The sequence below is a fragment of the Octopus bimaculoides genome, chromosome 2 (assembly GCF_046866305.1).
Source record: "Octopus bimaculoides isolate indiv1 chromosome 2, ASM4686630v1, whole genome shotgun sequence".
In the NCBI taxonomy this organism is placed as follows: domain Eukaryota; kingdom Metazoa; phylum Mollusca; class Cephalopoda; order Octopoda; family Octopodidae; genus Octopus; species Octopus bimaculoides.
In genome coordinates this window covers 85,400,534-85,424,777 of record NC_142929.1, presented here as the reverse complement: position 1 = coordinate 85,424,777, position 24,244 = coordinate 85,400,534, and the positions used below count along the sequence as shown (strand labels likewise).

Below are 24,244 nucleotides of genomic sequence, written 5' to 3'. Positions count from 1 at the left end.
ATACAGCATTGCAGCTCTCACACAGCGCTTATAGATCTTTCCTTTCATCTTCAATGAGAACCCTTAGCCATATAATAATGCTCCACATTCCCTGAGCTTCACCCAGCCAAGTCTTGCTCTTGCTGTCACAGCTGCTTCACACCCACCACTTACATCCACTCGATCTCCCAAAATAACAAAACTCTCTCGCTGTTTCCACCTCCTTACATAGTGTTTTCACTGACTTTGCCAGCCCTTCAGCTCCTTTCTCACATCTTCCACAAACAAGCTATCTTGCCAGTCTTGGGGTCACCTTCTTCATTTTTGTACACCAACCATGAATCCATTTCCCACATCTTATACACAACATCGCATTTGCCATTACCCTCCTCCCACATAACCGGTCCACTATAATGGGGAAAACTCGAAACAGTTGATAGTTTCCGCTACAGACCAAGTCTGTAGTGGGGGTGGATGCTCAGAGAGCATTACCACTAGAATAAGAATAGCCTGGGCAAAGTTCAGACAGCTTCTACCCCTACTGGTGACAAATGGCCTCTCACTCAAAGTGAAAGGTAGATTGTATGATACATGTGTGCGAACTGTCATGCTTCATGGCAGTGAAACATGGTCCGTGATTGCTGAAGACATGCGCAGGCTCGAAAGAAATGAAGCTAGCATGATCTGCTGGATGTGTAATGTCAGTGTGCACACTCGACAGAGTGTAAGTGCCCTGAGAGAAATGCTGGACATAAGAAGCATTGGATGTGGCATGCAAGGAAGACATTTGCGTTGGTATGGTCATGTACTACGGATGGATGAGGAGAGATGTGTGAAGAAGTGCCACTCCCAAACAGTGGAAGGAATCCGGGGTAGGGGGAGGCCCAGGAAGACATGGGAAGAAGTGGTAAAGCATGACCTTTGAACAGTGGATCTCACAGAGGCAATGATGAAAGACAGAGTCCTCTCGAAATAAGCTGTGACTGAGAAGACCTGGCAAATAAAGTGAGATCACAGCTGTAACATACACCAGTGTTGCATAACCAGCCAACTCAAAAAGTACCCTTGGATTGTAGGGCAACATGCTGTGCATGAGGAGCCCTATTAAGTTAAGTACATCAACAACAAAATGAAATCAAATCACAATCAAATGGAAACTGTAGTTGTGGTCCCCGTGCCAGTGGCACACAAAAAGCACCATCTGAACATGGTTGATGCCAGACCATAGCCCTGACTTGCTCTGTGCCGGTGGCATGCAAAACGCACCCAAAACACACTCGGAGTGGTTGATGTTAGGAAGGACATCCAGCTGTCTGATTGCTAGATCAGACTGGTGACTGGTGCAGCTTCCTGGCTTTCCAGACTGTAGTCGAACCGTCCAAACCATGCCAGCATGGAAAACGGACGTTAAACAATGGTGATGATGATGATATATATATAATATAATATATATATATATATATATATATATATATATATATATAATATAATGATAATAATATTAGGGATAACAATCCAAATTTACAGGGAAAATTTCAATTTAATTTAATTTATCAAAATTAAAATTAAATTAAATTTCACAATATATAATACATAAATATATAATTTAGAGAAATAAACCACAATTATTGAATTCATCCATGAAAATCCACAATCACATATTGAAAAATTTAATAAGTAAATACACTAAGAAGGCCAATAATAAAAATGAAAAGAGTACAAAGTAATAAATATTAAAATAATAAAATGACTATAAGTGTTTCATAACTATATTTTCAAATAGAAGATAAAATAAAAATCAAATCGCTTCAAAATAAATCAATCGAAAATCAATTCTATTAAAAAATATAGCTAATCTTCATGTCAAAATACAATAATAATATTCAAATGAATGTATATATATATCGACTAAGAATAAATATCAAATGAATTTATATAAAAATACTTATTTTACCAATAAATAACAGAAAAACATTTAACAATATTACTGAAAATAAATGCAATACTTATCTTATCGAAACTTTAGTTTAATGTAAAATTTTAAACGTTATACTATTAACTTAGTGTTTATTAGAATTAAGATGCATGAAAATATGGCGTAAAGAAAAGTAATAGAATAAAGAGATATATAAACATGTATTTAAGTTTTATTTATAAAATCAAAATGTAGTTTAGCTTTAATCATCATAAAAAATTAACTGTATTATAAAGATTTACTGGAAGTTTTAAAATCTATATAATTTTGAAGTCTAATAAATTAAAACTAAAATACGTAAATTAGATAATGTACATGAAAGATGCTAAAATACTATAAATTAATATATTTATAATAAATGAATTAATTAAAATACTTATATTATTTATTTTATTAAAATCATAGTATCATTTAATTATTTATGTATAATATTCACTAAAAATATTATCGTACTAATGAATACACACTTTATAATTACAAATTATTACTACAATCAGTAAAATAGGGTTTGTATATATATATATATACAATCTATCTATCTGCTGACAAAACTACGACGAGGTTCTCCAAAATATGTGCAGCTAAGAGATTTTATTTTTCTACTCCCTCCATATTTTCAACTTTTTTGCGCTCCCCCCACCCCCGTCTGTTCTTCATTATCTATCTGTTTCTTTCCATGTAAATCAATTGAACTCTGTTTTTGTCTTAAATTCATACTTATTTATTTTCTTTACTTTATTCAAATTTTATCGCTCTTTACTTTAAAATAACGATTTAAGCATTGCCGCCTCTTTCAACTACGCCTCTGATTTAGCATTTTGAACAGTTTTGTCCTAAATTCATGCTTATTTATTTCATTTTCTTTACTTAAGTTGTATCGCTCCTTTTAAAATTACGATTTAAGCATCTGTTCTCTCTTTCAACCAGGTTACTATTTCGCTCCTTCCATTCTTTTACAATTATGATTTAAGCATTGCTGTCTCTCAAATATGTTTAAGCATTTAAAACTTATGATTAAGCACTGCTGTCTTCAATTTTGTTCTAAAAAAAGCCCAAAGAATTAATCCCGCGTGATGTGCTGCTTGCCTGCCCCCCCTCTCTCTGCCCCACTCTCTCTGGATCAGTCTCTCTCTTCCTCTTCTCTATCCTCGATTCCTACAGGACCCTAGCTATATATAAGAAGTCTCTCCTGGCTGGCGGTACACACACCCTCCCAACCCCTCCACCTGTACCCGAAGTTCATATCCTCTGTCATCCTCGGCTGTCTCCCGGAACTCACCTAGAGGCCTCACACCACGCCCTCCCCTACCTTTGGGTAGCACATAAAGATTGCGTAATGTATGCAGGTTGTAGGTATTGTTTTGCTTATGAATTCTGCCAAATGCAAGCTTTCTTTTCAGGTACACGACACTGCTTTCCCCCATCCCAGACCACAGGCCCACACCTCCAACACCCACACTGTCAGAATTGGCACTCTCAACGTCGGCACGCTGAAAGGTAGGTCTGGTGAGATTGTTGAGATGCTTGAACGGAGACGCGTAGATTTGTGCCGCATCCAAGAAGTTAGATGGAGAGGAGGTTCCGCGAGGTTCCTCACAGGCAAAGAACACAGGTACAAGATTTTTTGGGCAGGGAACACTGACGGGGTTGGGGACGTAGGAATACTTCTAGCAGAGAAATGGGTTGATAAGGTAATCGAGGTAGTTAGAATATGTGACAGAGTACTTAAGATTAGGCTAGTGCTTCATCATAGGTTAGCTACCATCATCTCGGCATATGCCCCTCAACCGGGACTACCGGATGGGGAGATAGACCAATTCTACGACACTCTCCTGCAAACTACCTCATTGACAAATGACAGGGACCTTCTCTTTGTGGCTGGTGATTTCAATGGTCATGTTGGACATCATGCAGGGGGATTCCATGGCATACATGGAGGCTATGGCTTCACTTCCCGCAATGAGGGGTGAAACAGACTGCTGGAGTTCTGCGATGCAAACAATCTTACAGTTTGCAATACTAACTTCAAGAAACATGTCTGTCACCTAGTTACCTACCACTCCGGCAGACACTCTAGCCAAATCGACCACATCCTCGCCAGAAATAGGGAAAGTGGGTGACTTACAAATGCCAAAACCTTCCCTGGTGAAGAATGTACCCCTCAAAACAGATTAGTAGTTAGCGACTTAGGGATCAAGGCAAAAAGGATGCCCAGAAGTAGACCGACTTGGAGGAGAAGGGTTTGGAAGCTTAAAGATCCAGCAAATGGACATAGATTTAGAGACATACTACTTGAAGCATTTGATGAAATAGAAGGGGATATAGCATCATACAATGTGAAAGACAACTGGAGGTTTCTACGGGACAACCTGCTGAGAGCCACCAACCAAATCTGTGGCTGGTGTAAAGTCCCCTCTCAACCCAAAGTAACTTGGTGGTGGAACAATGTGGTGGACAGGGCTATTAGACAAAAGAAACAGGCTTGGAAGGACTGGAAGAATGGAGGTAGCAGGGAATTGTATCAGACTGCTAGAAGGAAAGCTAGGAGACAGGTTTATCTAGCCAGAGGGGAAGCAGATAAGAAAAAGTTTGCCAATGTTCTGTGCCATGAAGACCAAAGACTTGAAGTATTTCGTGTTGCAAGACAGTGTGTGAGAGAGAATCATGATGTCATGGGAGAGAAATGTGCTCGCATGGATGATGGTACGCTTGCACTAAACGAAGCTGCAAAGAAGGTGGTTTGGAGATGCCACTATGAAAGATTACTCAATAAAGAGAATGAATGGGAGAAAGAGAGTCTGCCTAATGTTGACCCAACAGAGGGACCAGCTATCCGAGTTGATAGTACCAGGGTAGATAAAGCAATTAAGAGTATGAAGACAGGGAAAGCCCCCGGCCCATCAGGAATCACTGCAGAGATGCTCAAAATATCTGGCAGTGTCGGCTATAGCCTAGTCACCCATATCGTTAACCAGGTGATACACAAAGGAGTCATACCCAATGACTGGTGTAGCAATACCATAGTCAACTGTTACAAAGGTAAAGGTGATGCTTTAGATACAAATAATTACAGAGGTATCATGTTGTTGGATTAGGTAATGAAAGTCACGGAGAGGGTCATAGCCCAACTAATTAGGGAGCGAATCAGTTTAGATGAGATGCAGTTTGGATTCGTGCCAGGGAAAAGCACCACTGATGCTATATTTCTGGTAAGACAACTGCAGGAGAAATACCTAGCCAAAGATAAACCTCTGTACCTGGCTTTCATTGATATGGAGAAAGCCTTTGACAGGGTCCCCCGATCCTTTATCTGGTGGTCAATGAGGAAACTAGGGATAAAAGAATGGTTAGTGAGAGCTGTGCGAGCCATGTACAGAGACGCTATCACTAAGGTGAGGGTTGGAAATGAGTACAGTGATGAATTCCGGGTAGAGGTTGAGGTCCATCAAGGTTCTGTCCTCAGCCTCCTCCTATTTATCATAGTCCTCCAGGCGATAACAGAGGAATTCAAGACAGGATGCCACTGGAGCTCCTCTATGCTGATGACCTTGCACTAATTGCTGAGTCACTATCAGAACTAGAGGAGAAGTTTCAGGTGTGGAAGCAGGGAGTAGAATCGAAGGGCCTTAGAGTCAACCTAGCTAAAACCAATGTCCTAATAAGTAGGAAGGTAGATAAAATACAAACCCCTTCAGGTAGATGACCCTGCTCATCTGTAGAAAAGGTGTAGGTAGAAACTCTATAAGATGTACCCAGTGCAAGCTATGGACACATAAAAGGTACAGCAATATCAAAGGAAGGCTAACTAGAAAGTTAGTTTTTGTATGAGGCAGATGTTCAGGTGCAATAAACACTGAAAATATGCAGAAAACAACTTCTGTCACATTCCAGGGAGAAAAACTGGGCGTAGTTGATAGCTTCCGATATCTGGGTGACCAAATTAGTAGTGGGTGTGGGTGCGCTGAAAGTCTAGATGCTAGAATAAGAATAGCCTGGGCAAAGTTCAGAGAGCTTTTACCTCTGCTGGCGACAAATGGCCTCTCGCTCAGAGTAAAAGGCAGACTGTATGACACATGTGTACAAAGATCCATGCAACATGGCAGTGAAACATGGGCCGTGACTGCTGAGGACATGCGTAAGCTCGCAAGGAATGAAGCTAGTATGCTCCAATGGATGAGTAATGTCAGTGTGCATACCCAACAGAGTGTAAGTATCTTGAGAGAAAAGTTGAACCTAAGATGCATCAGTTGTGGTGTGCAAGAGAGACAATTGCGCTGGTATGGACATGTGGCGAGAATGGATGAGGATAGCTGTGTGAAAAAGTGCCACACTCTAGTGGTTGAGGCAACCCGTTGAAGAGGCAGGCCCAGGAAGACCTGGGATGAGGTAGTGAAGCACGACCTTCGAACATTAGGCCTCACCGAGGCGATGACTTCTGACTGAAACCTTTGGAAATATGCTGTGCGTGAGAAGACCCGGCAAGTCAAGCAAGACCAAAATCCAAGGCCTCTGCCAGGGGTATAGCCAGCCTACTTATGCGTACCTTTCCTTCTTTGGACACTAAACTCCGCTTGCGAAGACCTGTTGAGGCAAGTGAAATCGAAATCGAACTAAATTCGTAGACTGGTTCCCATGCCAACGTCTCTTCATTGAACACTAAACTCGGCTTGCGAAGACCTGTTGGGGCAAGCGAAAGCGAAATCGTGATGGCACCTGTACCAGTAAATCACTAAGAGCACTGTCCAAGCGTGACCATTACCAACGTCGCCTTCTTGGCACTTATGCCAGTGGCATGTGAAAAGACATTCGAGCAAGTTCATTGCCAGTACCGCTGGACTGGCCCATGTTCAGGTGGCACGTAAAATACACCATTTCGAGCGTGACCATTGCCAGTATCTCCTGACAGGCCTTCGTGCCGGTGGCACGTAAAAGCACCCACTACACTCTCAGAGTGGTTGGCGTTAAGAAGGGCATCCAGCTGTAGAAACTCTGCCAAATTAGATTGGAGCCTGGTGTAGCTATCTGGTTTCACCAGTCCTCAGTCAAAACGTTTAACCCATGCTTGCATGGAAAGTGGATGTTAAACAATGATGATGATGATGATATATATGTGTGTGTGTGTGTGTGTGTGTGTGTGTGTGTGTGTGTGACTAGCCTGTATGCTCTGGCTAAGTCAAAACAGTTTTTTGTATTCCTCCTTTCTACTTGGAGTGTTTAGATTTAATTATAAAAATATGTCCTTCCATTTAAATGTAATTTAATTAAATTTCTATATCTTTGTGCAGCTGAAGATTACTCTACATTTTATATTTTATGTAATGTTTACATTGCTTAATTAAGTGGAGTCCCATGAAACAATCGTACTGCATTAACTTTGGATATTCTTGTTGCCTATTTTGAGTTTATATATATATATATATATATATATATATATATATATATATATATATATATATATATATATATATATATATATATATACATATATATATATATATATATATATATATATTATAATGGAATAATTATTATGAAGCATTGTGTATAATATATTGTATAAAAATCCTATGTAAGCCCAAAACAATGGGAGGTAAATGCAAATTAAATCACAAGAAAATAAATATGTAAATTAATGTTAACTTACTTTGTATTCCGTATTTCGGGGTTATGACCTCATTTTCAGGAAATTGATGAATGTTGCCGATGTGCACATCGGCAACATTCATCAGTTTCCTGAAAATGAGGTCATAACCCCGAAATACGGAATACAAAGTAAGTTAACATTAATTTACATATTTATTTTCTTGTGATTTAATTTGCATTTACCTCCCATTGTTTTGGCCTTCCCTACGATCTTATATATATAATATATATATATATATATATATATATATATATATATATATATATATATATATATATATACACACATACATATATACATATACATAGATATATTTGGTTTCTGGATTTTGTTCTGAAGATTCTTTACGTGAGTTTGTGTGTTGAAGCATATTCTGTTGTGTCTATGGAGAGTCATTCTCTGTTAGTGCCTTATAATTTAACTCACGACAGCAACTATGTAGATGTCCATGACCTCAGTGGATTCTCCTCAACCATGTAAGATAGGGGAAGACCACCCATCATCACTCAGCAGTGAAGAAAAACACCACAGAGCACTGGAGTGGCTGGACTGTACCCACCCAAGACCCTGAGAACAATAATCAGGTGAAAGGAATGATTGCACATGCAATAGGGGCTAGGATAAGAACCACCTTGAAGAACCACACAGTAAAGGTTAACAAGAAACTATACATGTAGGTTGAAGGTGCAGCTATTGGTGTTGGTATAGCTGGGAATGTGGCCAGTATCTTCATGACCTGGTGGGACAGAAAACATAAGCATTTCTTAGCAGAACAGTCCACAACTCTTCTACTTTACAGCAGATATGTAGATGACATTATTATCTTAGTTAAGACCAACTCTAGTAATGGTAATGTAGAAACTAAGAGGGACATAATGAAGAGCATCCAGTAAGTAACTACTCCATCCACCAAAGTATCAAGGTAACTATAGATTACCACATGAGGAACCCCAACAATAGACTCCCCGTCCTGTATATTGAACTTTGAGACTGTGAACAATGGAGTGCAGCTCCTCCACTCCTATTACATGAAACCCATAGCTTCAAAATATGTTGTTCACAAGAACTCAGCTTTGTCACATGACATGAAAATTAACATACTGATAGCAGACTTAGTTAGGATAACGAACAACGTGTCTCCACTATGCAAGCCCTATGAAACGAAGAAACATGTACAGAAATTCATGCACCGCATGCAATTCTCTGGATATGATCAAAAAGATAGGGTTTGAGTACTCAGGGGTACTAGAAAGAAGTTAGATAACATTATATGTAATGAAACAGGTGGTACCTGCCCTAGATATAGAAGCAAAGAGCTTGTGACAAAGTAAACTGGGTAACACGTCGTGTAAAACTGACAAATATCAAGGAATGGTGTTTGTAGATGCCACAGCCCATGGAGAACTAGCCCGTAGATTTAGGAAAGCCCTAAAGGAGACCAAACTCAACACTGAGATTGTTGGAAAGCCTGGGAACTCCATCAGATCACAACTATGTAGGACATACCCCTTTGAGAATACCACATGCACCAATGATAACTGCATGGTATGTAGGATTAGCCCTGGCATTAACTGTAGAACTAGAAATGTAGTCTACAGCATAAGATGCATAGAAAGTGCTTGTAAAGACATGACCATGACATACATAGGGGAGATATCTAGGAGCATTGCAGAAAGACTAAATGAACATTTGAGACAATATGACAAAAAAGAACAGACCTCCATACTCTACCAACATGGAGGTAATTTGGGTCAACTCAACATCCGCATTTTATCCAAGCACCCAAAAGACTCAACCCTCAGACAAATACAGGAGTACATCCTCATAAATGAAACATCATCAGTACTAAATAGGTAATATACGTAGTAGGTAATCATACTACCAGTTTATATTTATATACAGGTAGAATAGTTAGTGGGTTGTTATGTAGATGTATGCATGTGTGTGTGTGTGTGTATGTATATGCATATGTATGTAGACAAATGGATATGAGAGTAAACAGATAGACATACAGACAGGTAAGTACATAGGTAATATGAACAGACAGCACACATACACAGACACATAAGCAAATGAAGACTGAAGCACATGATCATATACACAAAAATACACACACAGACACACGCACATGCAAACACACACACACATAAAACACATGAATATGCAGAATACATACATAGAAATGTACACACATACATGCATAGAAATGTACACACATACATACATGTACATACACACACACATACATACATGCATACACACTTACATGCATGCATACATACATGCATACACGCATACATGTATACATACATGTGTATGCACAGGTACACTGACCCACACACATGTACACAAACAAACAAAAAGAATGTAGCCTGGATAATGAACCAAGTCAATAACTATTGAAAAGGTTGCAAGACACAACAAAAACTTTAGAAAAATAAATAAGTAAATGAGTGGAAATTTTACCGGTGAGTGTGTTAAACTATAAGGCACTAAAAGAGAATGACTCTCCCCAGACACTACAGTATATATATATATATATATATATATATATATATATATATATATATATATATATATATACATCAGTTTGAATGATTTTGTTATACAGTGCCATATTTTACAATCCTGTAAAAAATAATCATGGAATTTTTATATAAGCTTAAAACTTATAGTGATCACTGTGCAACGACTGAGGAAAATAGTCTAATAACGGGGCATATAAGCCCTCGACAGAAAAAAGAGAAGGCTTTCTTATCTGCATGGGACTTGAATCCACATCCCATTGTTAACGCAAGAAAGTGTGTTACCTTTACACCAGCAAATTAGCCTCCCTGTTTCTGTCAAATTTAAGAACTATATTAGTTTGTATTTGTTTATGTAAACAAACTTTGTATATGCCTTTGGTACGAATGGTTTTGTTATACAGTGCCATATTTTACAATCCTGTAAATAATAATAATAGTATTTTTATATAAGCTTAAATCTAATGGCAATTACCATGAAATGACTAAGGAAAATAGTCTAAAAACGGGGCATATAAGCCCTCGACTGATTAATGTATGTATTTATATATATAAAATCACAATACAATACTGAATGGAGGATCATAGAAAGGTTGATTTTAAATGAATAACAGAAAACTTCATATAAAATAAATTACTTACTTTCATGGTGGTTGTTGGACGTTCATCAGATATTATCTATAAGAAGAAAATCAGTTTTTTAATGAAATAACAATAATGAAGTTCATTAAAGTAATGATAATAATAGAAGTACTTTAATGGGGTAAATAAAGGAAACGAAGACAATCAGCTTAACTGACTTCTCCAAGTACTTATGCACTGTATTATTTACCACAAAATTTAACTTATATAAGTATTTAATTCTTTTTAAAATCATCTTGCTATGATTTAACATGCAGGTCTCAAGTGTATGACAAAATCATGATTTCTACCTACTTCACGTTCAGAATAATCAGAATCATCTTTGACTCTATGTCAGTTGCATACATCTATTTTAACATCTAGAATTAATTACCATGATGCAGATTTGACCAGAAGCACAGTATAAAAGATTTATGCATCTCACAAAAAATCAAATGAATTAATTCAATTTAACTCCAAGATCAATGTAAATCCAAGAAAACATATCTTTACAAACCAGTTTGCATTATGTTTTATATAATTTTGTTATGAAATTATCTAGACATTTATTAGCAAAAGTGAAAAATATAATTTTAATCTCATTCAGTTAAAAACAAAATTTGCTTCAACATACAAAATAATGTTATTTATACACGATCTTGAAGAATTGTAGTCAAATGAATTGACTCCATAGTTCAAAAAAAAATTTTTTTTAAGCCTAGTATATATTCTACCAGTCTCTTTTGCCAAACCGCTAAGTTATGGGGATGTAAACAGACCAATACCAGTTATCAAGCAGTGGTGGGGGACAAACACACACACACACATACATATATATTATATATATTCTTTTTTGAGTTTCTGTCTAGCAAATCCACTAACAAGGTCTGAGGCTATAGTAGAAGACACTTGCCCAAGGTGTCATGCAGTGTGACTGAACACTGAACCATGTGGTTGGGAAGCAAACTTCTTGCTAGACAGCTTCTTACTATATATAAGTCTTCTTGATTGAAGAACTGTGCAATAATGTTTCTGGAACACCATTTCTGAAAAATACAGTTCTCAATATCTGCCTAGCTGTTTCTGCTTCTGTATTGTTAATGCTTATTACCTCTTGTCATCCAGAGTTTGCATGAACATATATTAAAAGCAGTTCTAAATTTTTGACATAATCATGGAATAAGATATATAGAATATAACTGGAACATTTAGGAAGCTTCTTTATAGCTACATAGAAAATACTCCTCATTGTTTGTGAATCAGTAAATAGAGAGTAAAAAAATTATAATAGGAGGGTGGAAGCTATCTAATTATATGCATTTAAACCAATTTGAAGATACTGAAAATATATAATGTAATACATTACATATGCTTCAGGGAAGTACAGATATTTATTTTATTGAGTCAAAAGGATTTTAGTTCATGCTAGTAAAATTTGAAGATATCAAATAAGATATTATAAAATAGCTTATCAGGTTCTCTGAAGATATTTCTTTGTACAGCACATGTAGAAGACATCCACAGATGTAAAAATAGCACACAAACTAAATTCATAATGAAATGAAAAACCATATGGAAACATGAGGAGCACAGTTTGTTCTTGCAGCATGCTTGCTTCAACCTATTAATTCCTTGTCAATAAATATACAATCTTTTTCTAACAAAGAGATACATTTGTCACTACTACAACAGCATCCAATGAATATGATCTCTTCAGTCAAGACAAATATAAGAAATACATAACATACAGAAGTAGTATTAACATCTATAGGTCATTAGCCGCAAACATTATGCAGGGATGCACAGCACCAGTAATAAGTTTAAAGGAGCTGTGGTTGCCAACGTCACACTGAGTTCACCTTGCATGCTTCTTTTGTGATTATCATCAAAAACCACAGACACAGAGAATCAGACTAGACAGTTGACAGAGCACAAATTGTTTAGACTGCAACACTGTAAAACATTAAATCAACCATAGATTGTCAGAATGTGCAGTATATTTCTCAATAACCCATATTTATAGATTGGGAACTAGCATATCTGTGGATTGCACTTGGTCATTCAGACAACATGTCATATGTCTAATCAACTGGAGATGACCTAAGGCTGCACAACAAGAATTAAAAATAAATATATTAATTTTTCAAACAGTATTTTAGATTTTAATTTTGAAATCTTTACAAAAAAAGAATATCAAACAAACAAAACAAACCGTAGTTGGCACATAAGAAGGTGAAGCTCCTTTCTCAGCTGGAATTTTTGAAGCACAACCATCTGGCACTCTCCTTAAAAGAGAAAAGAAAATCGTCCTGTGAAATATCTTCTAACAAAAATTTTTGTTCACTTATTTTGTTTTACATAATCTTTTTGAAGAAATTAAGCAAATATTGAAAGTGGATTTATGAAGTACAGATAGTCAAACATAAATCTAAAGACAGGTATAATTCAAATAAAGAGGAATTGGTTTAATTCCTTTTGCTTTTTGAGAACTATATCTAATACTATTTGTATTGCTTGATTCTGTATCAACTATCAAATCACAATTTTTAGTAAGTTATCTGAATAACATTTAAAGCTTGAGGGGATAATTCTGTATATTTATATCATTGCTTTTTTGATCTGAAGGATCACCCTTAAAAATTGTTCACCCTTAAAAATTGCAATTGTATTATTATTTCTTGCTTGGAATAAAAATCCAGTTGTGGTTCAACATTTTTCTTCACATTGATACTAAATTTGAATAGTAGTTTTATAAGATATTCTTACCAGTCACCATGTTTGTCTATCCATAAAGCCAGTAGCTTAAGAAATCTTCTTGAGTGAAGAACTGTGCAATAATGTTTCTGGAACACCATTTCTGAAAAATACAGTTCTCAATATCTGCCTAACTGTTTCTGCTTCTGTATTGTTAATGCTTATTACCTCTTGCCATCCAGAGTTTGCATGAACATATATTAAAAGCAGTTCTAAATTTTTGACATAATCATAATCCATATGCACATATATCCAAACTTTGATTCCTTCGGGTCATGTGTACAGTGCTAGTTAATTCTGGTTATGTTTTAGCACATATTGGACATCTTATATATTATTAATAATCTTATTCCCCTAATTCTAATTTTAATGCATACTTTGTTGCTGTTGAGCAACAATGTTCATTATCATGTTTTTTATCATCAATGTTCTCAAACTAATTGATGTAGCAATTAATTTTTTATTACACAAGATATCATTTTCAATGGTTAACTTATATTCAGTGACTTGAATTGACCCTTAATAATAGAATAATTGCTTTAATTAATATGAAAAATTATTTTTGATATACAGATAAAATATTGTTATTGGTTTGGTAGCGTCCAATTTAAAATTTTCTTATTTTATAACAGCAATTTCTAAAAAAGTAATGAAAATGTTATCATCATTATGACAATGCTTATCCAAACCCACATTATTAATTGATTTCAGTTGTGATAATGTGTCAATATAGATTCAGATTCTTTTACAGGAGACATTTCACAATAAAATATCATCATTTCTAAGGCCTATCCTTATGTGCAGAGGTTACCTTCAGTAAACCATAAGTTTTTCAAAATATAATTCTAATGGCCTGTGATCCAGACCCAATTTTAATTTTTAGTCAAGCAGAAAATGTACTCTTTGTAAGTGCCATATAATTACCAAAGACAAGGCTTCTATTTCAATATTTGGGCATTTTCATATGTGGTTAATGTTCTTGAGAAATATCTTGTAAAAGTATTTTTGAGATATTTTTTTTTCATTTTATCAATTGTCAAGCTTTGGAACAATAGTTTGAAAATGTTTATATGACACTCAGATAAATTGCATGTTATCTATGGATTTCATTTAACTTATATAATCTCTGCACTCTGTCCTTGAAAATTAGTAAATTCATGCTGAAACTATCTTTGAATCAATTCAGTCAGATTTTGTTGTGATAACACTGCATTTCATATTATATAAGATGACTTTTTCTTTTTCTTCCAAAAAATGTTTCAAAAAAATCATTACAGATCTATATGTGAAGCTGGGTCTATATTACATGCTTTAGTACACTAAAAAAACTTTTTCACAAAGAAGGGAAACTAAGCGACAGGTTTATTTAGCCAGAGGGAAAGCAGATAAGAAAAAATTTGCCAATGTTCTGCGCCGTGAGGACCAAAGACTTGAGGTATTTCGTGTTGCAAGACAGTGTGTGAGAGAGAATCGGGATGTCGTGGGAGAGAAATGTGTTCGCATAGATGATGGTACGCTTGCATTAAACGAGGCTGCAAAGAAAGAAGTTTGGAGATGCCACTACGAAAGGTTGTTCAATAAAGAGAATGAATGGGAGGAAGAGAGTCTGCCAAATGTCGACACAACAGAGGGATCAGCGATTTGAGTTGACAGTAACCATTGTAGATAAAGCTATTAAAAGTATGAAGACAGGGAAAGCTCCTGGCCCATCAGGAATCGCTGCAGAGATGCTCAAAATATCTGGCAGCGTAGGCTATAGCCTAGTCACCCGTATTATTAACCAAGTGATACGCAAAGGAATCATACCCAATGACTGGTGTAGCAGCACCATAGTCAACTGCTACAAAGGTAAAGGTGATGCTTTAGATACAAATAATTACAGAGGTATCAAGTTGTCAGATCATGTAAGTCATGGAGAGGGTATAGCCCAACTAATTAGGGAGAGAGTCAATTTAGATGGGATGCAGTTTGGGTTCGTGCCAGGGAAAAGCACCACTGATGCTATATTTCTGGTAAGACAGCTGCAGGAGAAATACCTAACCAAAGATAATCCTCTGTACCTGGCTTTCGTTGACATGGAGAAAGCCTTTGACAGGGTCACCTGATCCCTTATCTGGTGGTCAAAGAGTAAACTAGGGATAAAAGAATGGTTAGTGAGAGCTGTGCGAGCCATGTACAGAGACGCTGTCAGCAGGGTGAGGGTTGGCAATGAGTACAGTGAAGAATTCCAGGTAGAGGTAGGAGTCCACCAAGGTTCAGTCCTCAACCCCTTCCTATTTATCATAGTCCTCCAGGTGATAACAGAGGAATTCAAGACAGGATGCCCCTGGGAGCTCCTCTATGCTGACGACCTTGCACTAATTGCTGAGTCACTATCAGAACTAGAGGAGAAGTTTCAGGTGTGGAAGCAGGGACTAGCATCAAAGGGCCTTAGAGTCAACCTAGCTAAAACCAAAGTCCTAATAAGTAGGAAGGTAGACAAAACACAAACTCCTTCAAGTAGATGGCCCTGCTCGATCTGTAGAAAAGGCGTAGGTAAAAACTCTATAAGATGTACCTAGTGCAAGCTATGGACACATAAGAGGTGCAACAATATCAAAGGAAGGTTAACTAGGAAGTTAGTTTTTGTATGTGGCAGATGTTCAGGAGCAATAAACACTGAAAATGTGCAGAAAACAACTCTGGCCACATTCCAGAGAGAAAAACTAGACTTAGTTGATAGCTTCCACTATCTAGGTGACCAAGTTAGTAGTGGGGGAAGGTGCGCTGAAAGTGTAGCTACTAGAATAAGAATAGCCTGGGCAAAGTTCAGAGACCTGTTACCTCTGCTGGTGACAAGGGGTCTCTCACTCAGAGTAAAAGGCAGACTGTATGACGCATGTGTACGAACAGCCATGCTTCATGGCAGTGAAACATGGGCCGTGACTGCTGAGGACATAAACATGGGCCGTGACTGCTGAGGACATGCATAGGCTCACAAGGAATAAAGCCAGTATGCTCCGATTGATGTGTAATGTCAGTGTGCATACTAGACAGAGTGTAAGTACCTTGAGAGAAAAGTTGAACCTAAGAAGCATCAGTTGTGGTGTGCAAGAGAGACGATTGCGCTGGTATGGTCATGTGGCGAGAATGGGTGAGGATAGCTGTGTGAAAAAGTGCCACACCCTAGCAGTTGAGGGAACCTGTGGAAGAGGTAGGCCCAGGAAGACCTGGGATGAGGTGGTGAGGCATGACCTTCGAACATTGTGCCTCACCGAGACGATGACTTCTGACCAATCCTTTGGAAATATGCTGTGCCTGAGAAGACCCGGCAAGCCAAGTGAGACCAAACTCCAAGGCCTCTGCCAGGGGTGTAGCCAGCCCATTTATGCATACCTTCCTTCATGGACGCTAAACTCCGCTTGCAAAAACCTGTTGAGGCAAGTGAAATCGAAATTGAACTAAATTCGATGCCTGGCACTCATGCGAGTGTCGTCTCCTTCATTGGACATGAAACTTGGCTTGCGAAGACCTGTTGGGGCAAGCGAAAGCGAAATTGTAATGGCACCTGTGCCCAGCGTCGCTTTCCTGGCACTTGTGCCAGTGACACATGTAAAGACATTCGAGAAAGATCGTTGCCAGTGCCGCTGGACTAGCTCCTGTGCAGGTGGCATGTAAAATACACCATTTTGAGCGTGGCCATTGCCAGTACCACCTGACTGGCCTTCGTGCCCGTAGCACATAAAAGCACCCACTATACTCTCGAAGTGGTTGGCGTTAGGAATGGCACCGAGCTGTAGAAACTCTTCCAGATCAGATTGGAGCTTGGTGCAGCCTTCTGGTTCACCAGTCCTCAGTAAAATCATCCAACCCATGCTAGCATGGAAAGCGGACGTTAAACGATGATGATGATGATGATATGCTACTGAAATTGGGGTGCATCTTTTATACCATCAAATATGGTAATCTAAATCCTTTGAGCAATTATTAATTTATTTTGGTGATGAATTGATGATCTCACTGTGTTGTATGGTTCTCTTTGGATCTTGATTATGTTATCTTTAAATAGCTTTCTTGGTTTTTGTCATGAATAAACAAATTGTAAGAGTTTTTGGGTTTGTTTTATCCATCATGATCAAAGCCATGCTAAGGCACCATGTATGTTATACATTAAAAAAAGACATCATGCACAATGGATCCATGATGCAATGCTACCAATTTTGGCCTTTGTACAAACCATCAACCATAAATATTTGTTTTATCTGCCTATACACTTTGCTGGTTCATGGTAGTGTAACATACAGATACAAAGATATTAGTACATCTGGCTGCTTCAAAGAACCAAAGATTGTAGAGGTAAAGTTACAATGCATCACTAAAATATTTTCTACCTAAACTAGATTTAGACTGTGATGTTAGAAAATAAAAATTATTATACAATTCCATACATAGAAGCATTAATCTCGAGAAAGGAATGTTAGATACTGAAGAGAATTAAAAATTGCTTAGGAATAAGGCATTCCTTAGCTCTGAAAAGAAATCTAACTGAAGCCAAATTGGCAAGTTTTCCAGAAGAGTAGAGGAGATTATAATTTGGTATATGTAATATTAGTAATATTAATTACATTTTCATATTAAATAATACCTAATTTTCAAGTAATACCAGTGGGACTGGAGAAAATTTTGATAAACTGCACAGTTTAACACTACCATCTGGCCTTTGGGTGCCATTAGCAGAGTCTACTCTTTTGCAAGCATTTGGACAAATCTCTGATCTGATGATAACTAGATATCTTGATGTGTTATTTTCTACTGCAGTATCCCATGAGCCATGGTTTCTTTCTCCTTTTCTACTAGTCACAGGGGTCTACAAAAAGTTCACAGATGCTACCCTTTCCTCACAGACTAGACCACAGAAAAGTTATGGCATCAAAATCATTTATAAGAGAGGATAATGTTGGTGAGGAGAAGGAGTTAATCAATAAGACAAAAAGAAAGAGAGGGAAAGGTAAAAACTTAGAGAATGTAGGGTGGATGCATTAAGTTTCAGAGAGTACATTACTAATACAGACATGAACAAACTGTAGATATTTAAAAAGTAAATTTCAGCTATTCATAGTAAAATTTGTTATCTATATCTATAAAAATGAGAATGTGTGTCTGTCTGTCTGTCTGTCTGTGTGTCTAAAACTCGAGAACTACACAACCAATTTCATTGAAATTTTACACATGCTTTACTTAGGGTCCCGGTTGTGTTTTAGTCCAAAAAATTTTTCACTTCTTGCAAAGTTCGAGTCAACAGCAACATCATATCTCCTCCACTATTTAAGTATTAGGTGTCAAAAGTGAAACAAAAACACTCATGTCAAATACTTTCACTTTCAAAATGAAACTATTCCACTATTTCAGTATCAAATCTGAAACAATCACATTTCCATACTGTAATGACAGATACTTTCACTTTAATGGTTTCATTTCCATACTGAAACTACTACAGTGAAACTATACTCTCACATATATACAGGCATACATACATATATACATACATACATACATATATATATCTGCATAAATGTATCCATATACATGTATATATATAGATGTATATATATATAGATGTATATATATATATATGTACATATATATATATATATATATATATATATATATATATATATATATAGATGACCCTAACAGTTGAGGGAACCCGTGGAAGAGGTAGGCCCAGGAAGACCTGGGCTGAGGTGGTGAGGCAAGACCTTCGTACATTGGGCCTCACCGAGGCGATGACTACGGACCGAGACCTTTGGAAATGGGCTGTGCGTGAGAAGACCCGGCAAGCCAAGTAAGATCGTTGCCAGTGCCCCTGGACTGGTTCTTGTGCGGGTGGCACATGAGATGCACCATTTTGAGCGTGGCCGTTGCCAGTACCGCCTGACTGGCTCCTGTAGGATTTTCGAGCGAGATCGTTGCCAGTGCCCCTGGACTGGCTTGTGCGGGTGGCACATAAAAGACACCATTTCGAGCGTGGCCGTTTTCGTGCGGGTGACACGTAAAAGCACCCACTACACTCTCTGAGTGGTTGGCGTTAGGAAGGGCATCCAGCTGTAGAAACTCTGCCAAATCAGACTGGAGCCTGGTGTTGCCATCCGGTTTCACCAGTCCTCAGTCAAATCGTCCAACCCATGCTAGCATGGAAAGCGGACGTTAAACGATGATGATGATGATGATGATGATATATATATATATATATATATATATATATATATATATAGATGTATATGTATACATATAGATGTATATGTACACATATGTGTAGATATATATATATATATATAGATATAGATCTATATGCATACATGTAAATTTGGAAATTATATTCTATGCATAACGGCCATAACCCCTGGACCTCCTAAAAAAAGGGCAAATCTTCGGACCCATACAATGTGACATGTACACAATCGAATGGCAAAAAAGGGGCCTTCCACATGCTCATATCCTGCTTTGGCTCTCAATGAAGATCAAATCAACTGAGATCGACAACATAATCTCTGCAAAGTAGTATAGTACAAAGTACTATACGACGTAGTTAAAGCAAACATGGTGCATGGTCCATGTGGGCATGGATTCAACATTAACTCACTATATTTGAAAGACAGCGTATGTTAAAAAAAGTTTAGAAGGAAGTTCCTACAACAAACTTAGGTGCTGATGGGTATCCATCATACAGACGGAGAAAACCACAAGACGGCGGTTTCACAGCAACTATCGAAGAGCATAAGGTTGATAATAGATGAATTGTTCCCTACTGCCGACCTCTGCCAAAGATTTTCAATGCCCACATTCACGGTGACTTTTGCAACTCTGTTAAGTCCATCAAGTATCTTTGCAAGTATGTGAACAAGGGTTCTGATGCTGCAATGTTTGCACTTCAACAACAATACTGCCAGGATGAGGTGACACACTATCAGGTGGGACGCTACATAAGTAGCAACGAGGCTTTCTGGAGCATCTTTGGCTTTCCACTTCACCAACGACACCCTGCCATCCAACAGCTTGCAGTGCACTTGGAAAACGGTCAAAGAGTGTACTTCACTGATGCTAGTGCTTCTCTGTTGGCAGAGCAACCAAGGGATAGCACACTCACTGCATTCTTCAAGCTCTGTCAAGTGGATCCATTCACTCAAACCTTACTGTATCCACAGATTCCATCGTACTACACTTGGAATGGAAAACAATGAACCCCAAGGAAAGCAGGTCAAAATGTTCATGGATACCCTGGCATTAAGTTTGACACTTGCCTTGGCCGAGTATACACAGTACATCCCACTCAACAAGAGTGCTTCTACCTCCAGCTACTACTGCATCAGATCAGAGACCCCACATGTTTCCAGGCCCTAAAAAATGTTCATGAACATGTCTGCACAACATACAGAGAAGTCTGCTATCGACAAGGACTGTTAGAAGATGGTGCACAATGGGATGCAACTTTGGGAGAGGCTGCTTTATCACAATCACCTAAAAGTCTCAGGGCACTATTCGCAGTATTACTACAGACATGCGAACTGTGTGATCCTGCAACTCTATGGCTCAAGTACAGGGACAAACTGGCTGAAGACTTTCAGTGGCAAGCTCAACAGCTCTATCCTGACATGGAGGGTATCAGCAATGAAGTCTACAACAAAACTCTCATTGACATTGAAAACAGAATTGCCACACTGGGTGGTAATGAATTATCCACATATGGCCTGCCACAAACATTCAGGTCAGGGTCAAATAGCTTTCCTACTGCTGTCATTCATGAAACATCTTATGACACTCAAGCGCTTTCAAAGTACATTGCTGAAAAAGAGCATAAATTACTTTCAGACCAGCTGCAGGCCTACACAACTATTATTAACAGTGTACGCCAATGTGATGGACGAATCTTCTTCCTCGATGCTCCTGGAGGGACAGGAAAAACATTTATAATAAAACTTCTCCTTGCAGAAGTTAGGCAGCATCAGGACATTGCAGTAGCTGTGGCTTCCTCTGGGATTGCAGCTACTTTGTTACCCAGTGGCAGGACAGCACACTCGACTTTCAAACTCCCTCTCAATTTAGCAGCATCCGACATGCCTTCATGCAACATCACCAAAAGCTCAAATCAGGGACAGGTACTTAAAAGGTGTCATCTAATTGTCTGGGATGAATGCACCATGGCTTACAAGGAAGCTTTGGAAGCATTAGATAGAGCCCTGAAAGATATCCGAGACTGCCATGCTCCAATGGGAGGTGTTACGCTTCTGTTGTCAGGTGATTTCAGGCAAATTCTTCCTGTCGTTCCAAAAGGCACTAGAGCAGATGAGGTCCAAGCATGCCTAAAGTCTTCTACCCTGTGGCATCGTTTCCATCCTCAGTCTTAACACTAACACGAGAGCTCAGCTACATGGCGACCAAATGTCCAAAAAGTTTGCACAGGACATTTTGTTAATTGGTGATGGCAAGGTGCCTCTCGACACTGCAGGAGATATGAAAGTATGGCCATTTTGCTCTGTTGTTAATTCTGTAGATGACCTCAAACACAAAGTCTTTCCCAACTTCAAAGAAAACTACTTAAATCACAATTGGCTGTGTGCAAAAGCAATATTAGCTCCAAAAAACGTAGCTGTTACAAAAATTAATCAACAGCTGATGCATTCTCTTCAATCTTCAAACTTACAAGTCTGTTGATACAGTTCCAGATACAAATGAAGTGGTGAACTATCCTCCTGAATCTCTCAATTCGTTGGAGCCTCCTGGACTACCTCCCTACATATTATCACTTAAAGTTGGAACGCCTGTTATGCCACTCCGCAATCTGGATCCACCAAGACTTTGCAATGGAACACGACTTGTGAGAAAGAAGATGATGTCACATGTTATCGAGGCTACCATTCTTTCTGGATGTGGAAAAGGTGATGACGTCTTTATTCCAAGAATTCCTCTTACTCCATCAGGAGCAATTCCCCCTTCGTGTCACTTTTGCCATGTCCATTAACAAATCTCAGGGTCAAACCCTCTCTGTGGCTGGTCTTCTCTTGGAAGAGCCCTGCTTCTCACATGGACAACTGTATGTTGGCTGCTCAAGAGTGGGAAGCAAAACAAACCTATTTGCATATGCTCCACAAGGAAAAACAAGGAATATTGTTTACAATGAGGTGTTCTAATCACAACAACAAGAAAGTATGTACATGATCACCTTCTTTTACCAATCTTCATTGACTTTCATGTATTTATATTGATATACATACATATATATGTGTTTGGGTGTGTGTGTATATATATCTATATATATAAAGATGAGAATGTGTATCTGTGTGAATCCCTAAAACTCGAGAACTACACAACCAATTTCATTCCAAATTTACACATGGCTTAATTAGGGTCCATGTAGTGTCTTAGGCAAAAAAAACTTTTAACTTCTTGCATAGTTCGAGCCTACACCAATATCATATCTCCTCCACTATTTCAGTATTACGTGTCAAAAGTGAAACAATAGCAACTTTTATATTTCTTCCCTTCTTCCTGGAACAGCGTTCTTACACATGCGCTCAACATATAATATAGAGAGTAAGAGTAAGAGAGAGAGAGAGAGAGAGAGAGAGAGAAAGTGATACATACAACGTCATAGATTAAACTTCCCTCTCAGTATTCTTTACCTATTTTTCATAACATTGATATGTAAAAACACACACAACCACACATATGTGATCTGTGACAACAACATACACATTGCTCCCGTTCTCCCCCTCTTCCTCTTTTGCTCTCTCAAACGCATACACGTGCAAGTAAACACAATCATTCACAAAAATATAACTCATGTTCGTCAATGTGGCATAACTACGAGTTGTACCCCCCGACTTGGAAGGTCATAACTTTCAGAAAAATGAATATTTTTTTAACGAAATTTTCTATGCATATATTATGTAGATTCTGAATATATAAAAAAATTCGGTGAAAGTGTTTTGGGAGAGGGTGGGGACAATTTTCAGAAATTCCACTTAAATTCCTCTTAACTACCAGGAAAATGAATATTTTTGCGTGAAATTTTCTACAAATATACCTTGATGTATGTACATTTCGAGCATGTAGGAATTTTGAAGGAAACAACCGCAGGTTATTTTTGAGAAGTGTTCCCCACTCGGTGGTGTTTCAGAGCAAGTCGTCCATATTTGTTTCATTTTTCTCTATTATGTGTGTATGTGCATCTGTATATTTCTAATGAAGTAATAGGCAGTGAAGAGAAGCCGTCACAAGAAAACTTTTAACTACCTCTATTCCTTTCTCCCCGTCTCTCTACCTCTTCCTTTCTCACTCTCTCAAGCGCATACACGTGCAAGTACACAATCATTCAGTAAAATATAACTCATGTTCATCAATGTTTTGTAAATATACCACAATTTTCACTAGGGTGTTAGGGTTAGGGTTTTAGGGTCAGGGTTAGGGTTTAGGGTTAGTGTTACGGTTAGGGCTAGGATTAGTGTTACGGTTACGGTTTTAGGGTCAGGGTTAGGGGGTTAGGGTTTTAGGGTTAGGGTTAGGATTTAGGGTTAGTGTTAGGGTTAGTGTTAGGATTAGGTTTAGGATTAGGGTTGGGTAATCGTGCGGGTGTTAATCTGAAAAATTACAGATATGTGAAAAGTACCGACCCTGCCATCTATTATAACTTTTGTTGTTCTGTTTAATATATACATAGATTATGCCTCTACAGAAGAGTTTGCTGGGGAAAGAAAGCAACCGGTTTAA

At 38.0% G+C, this 24,244-nt stretch overlaps 1 protein-coding gene across 1 annotated transcript in view; it reads right to left on the bottom strand.

Moving 5' to 3' along the window:
• Positions 1-24,244, bottom strand: part of LOC106882591 (uncharacterized) — a 342,852-nt gene that overhangs the window by 92,058 nt on the left and 226,550 nt on the right. Inside the window, exons 11-12 of the mRNA XM_089347102.1 lie at positions 12,957-13,029; positions 10,766-10,801 (exon numbers count right to left, since the gene is read on the bottom strand). Of these exons, the coding sequence (XP_089203228.1) occupies positions 10,766-10,801; positions 12,957-13,029 (109 nt within the window). The remainder of the gene's footprint in view (positions 1-10,765; positions 10,802-12,956; positions 13,030-24,244) is intronic.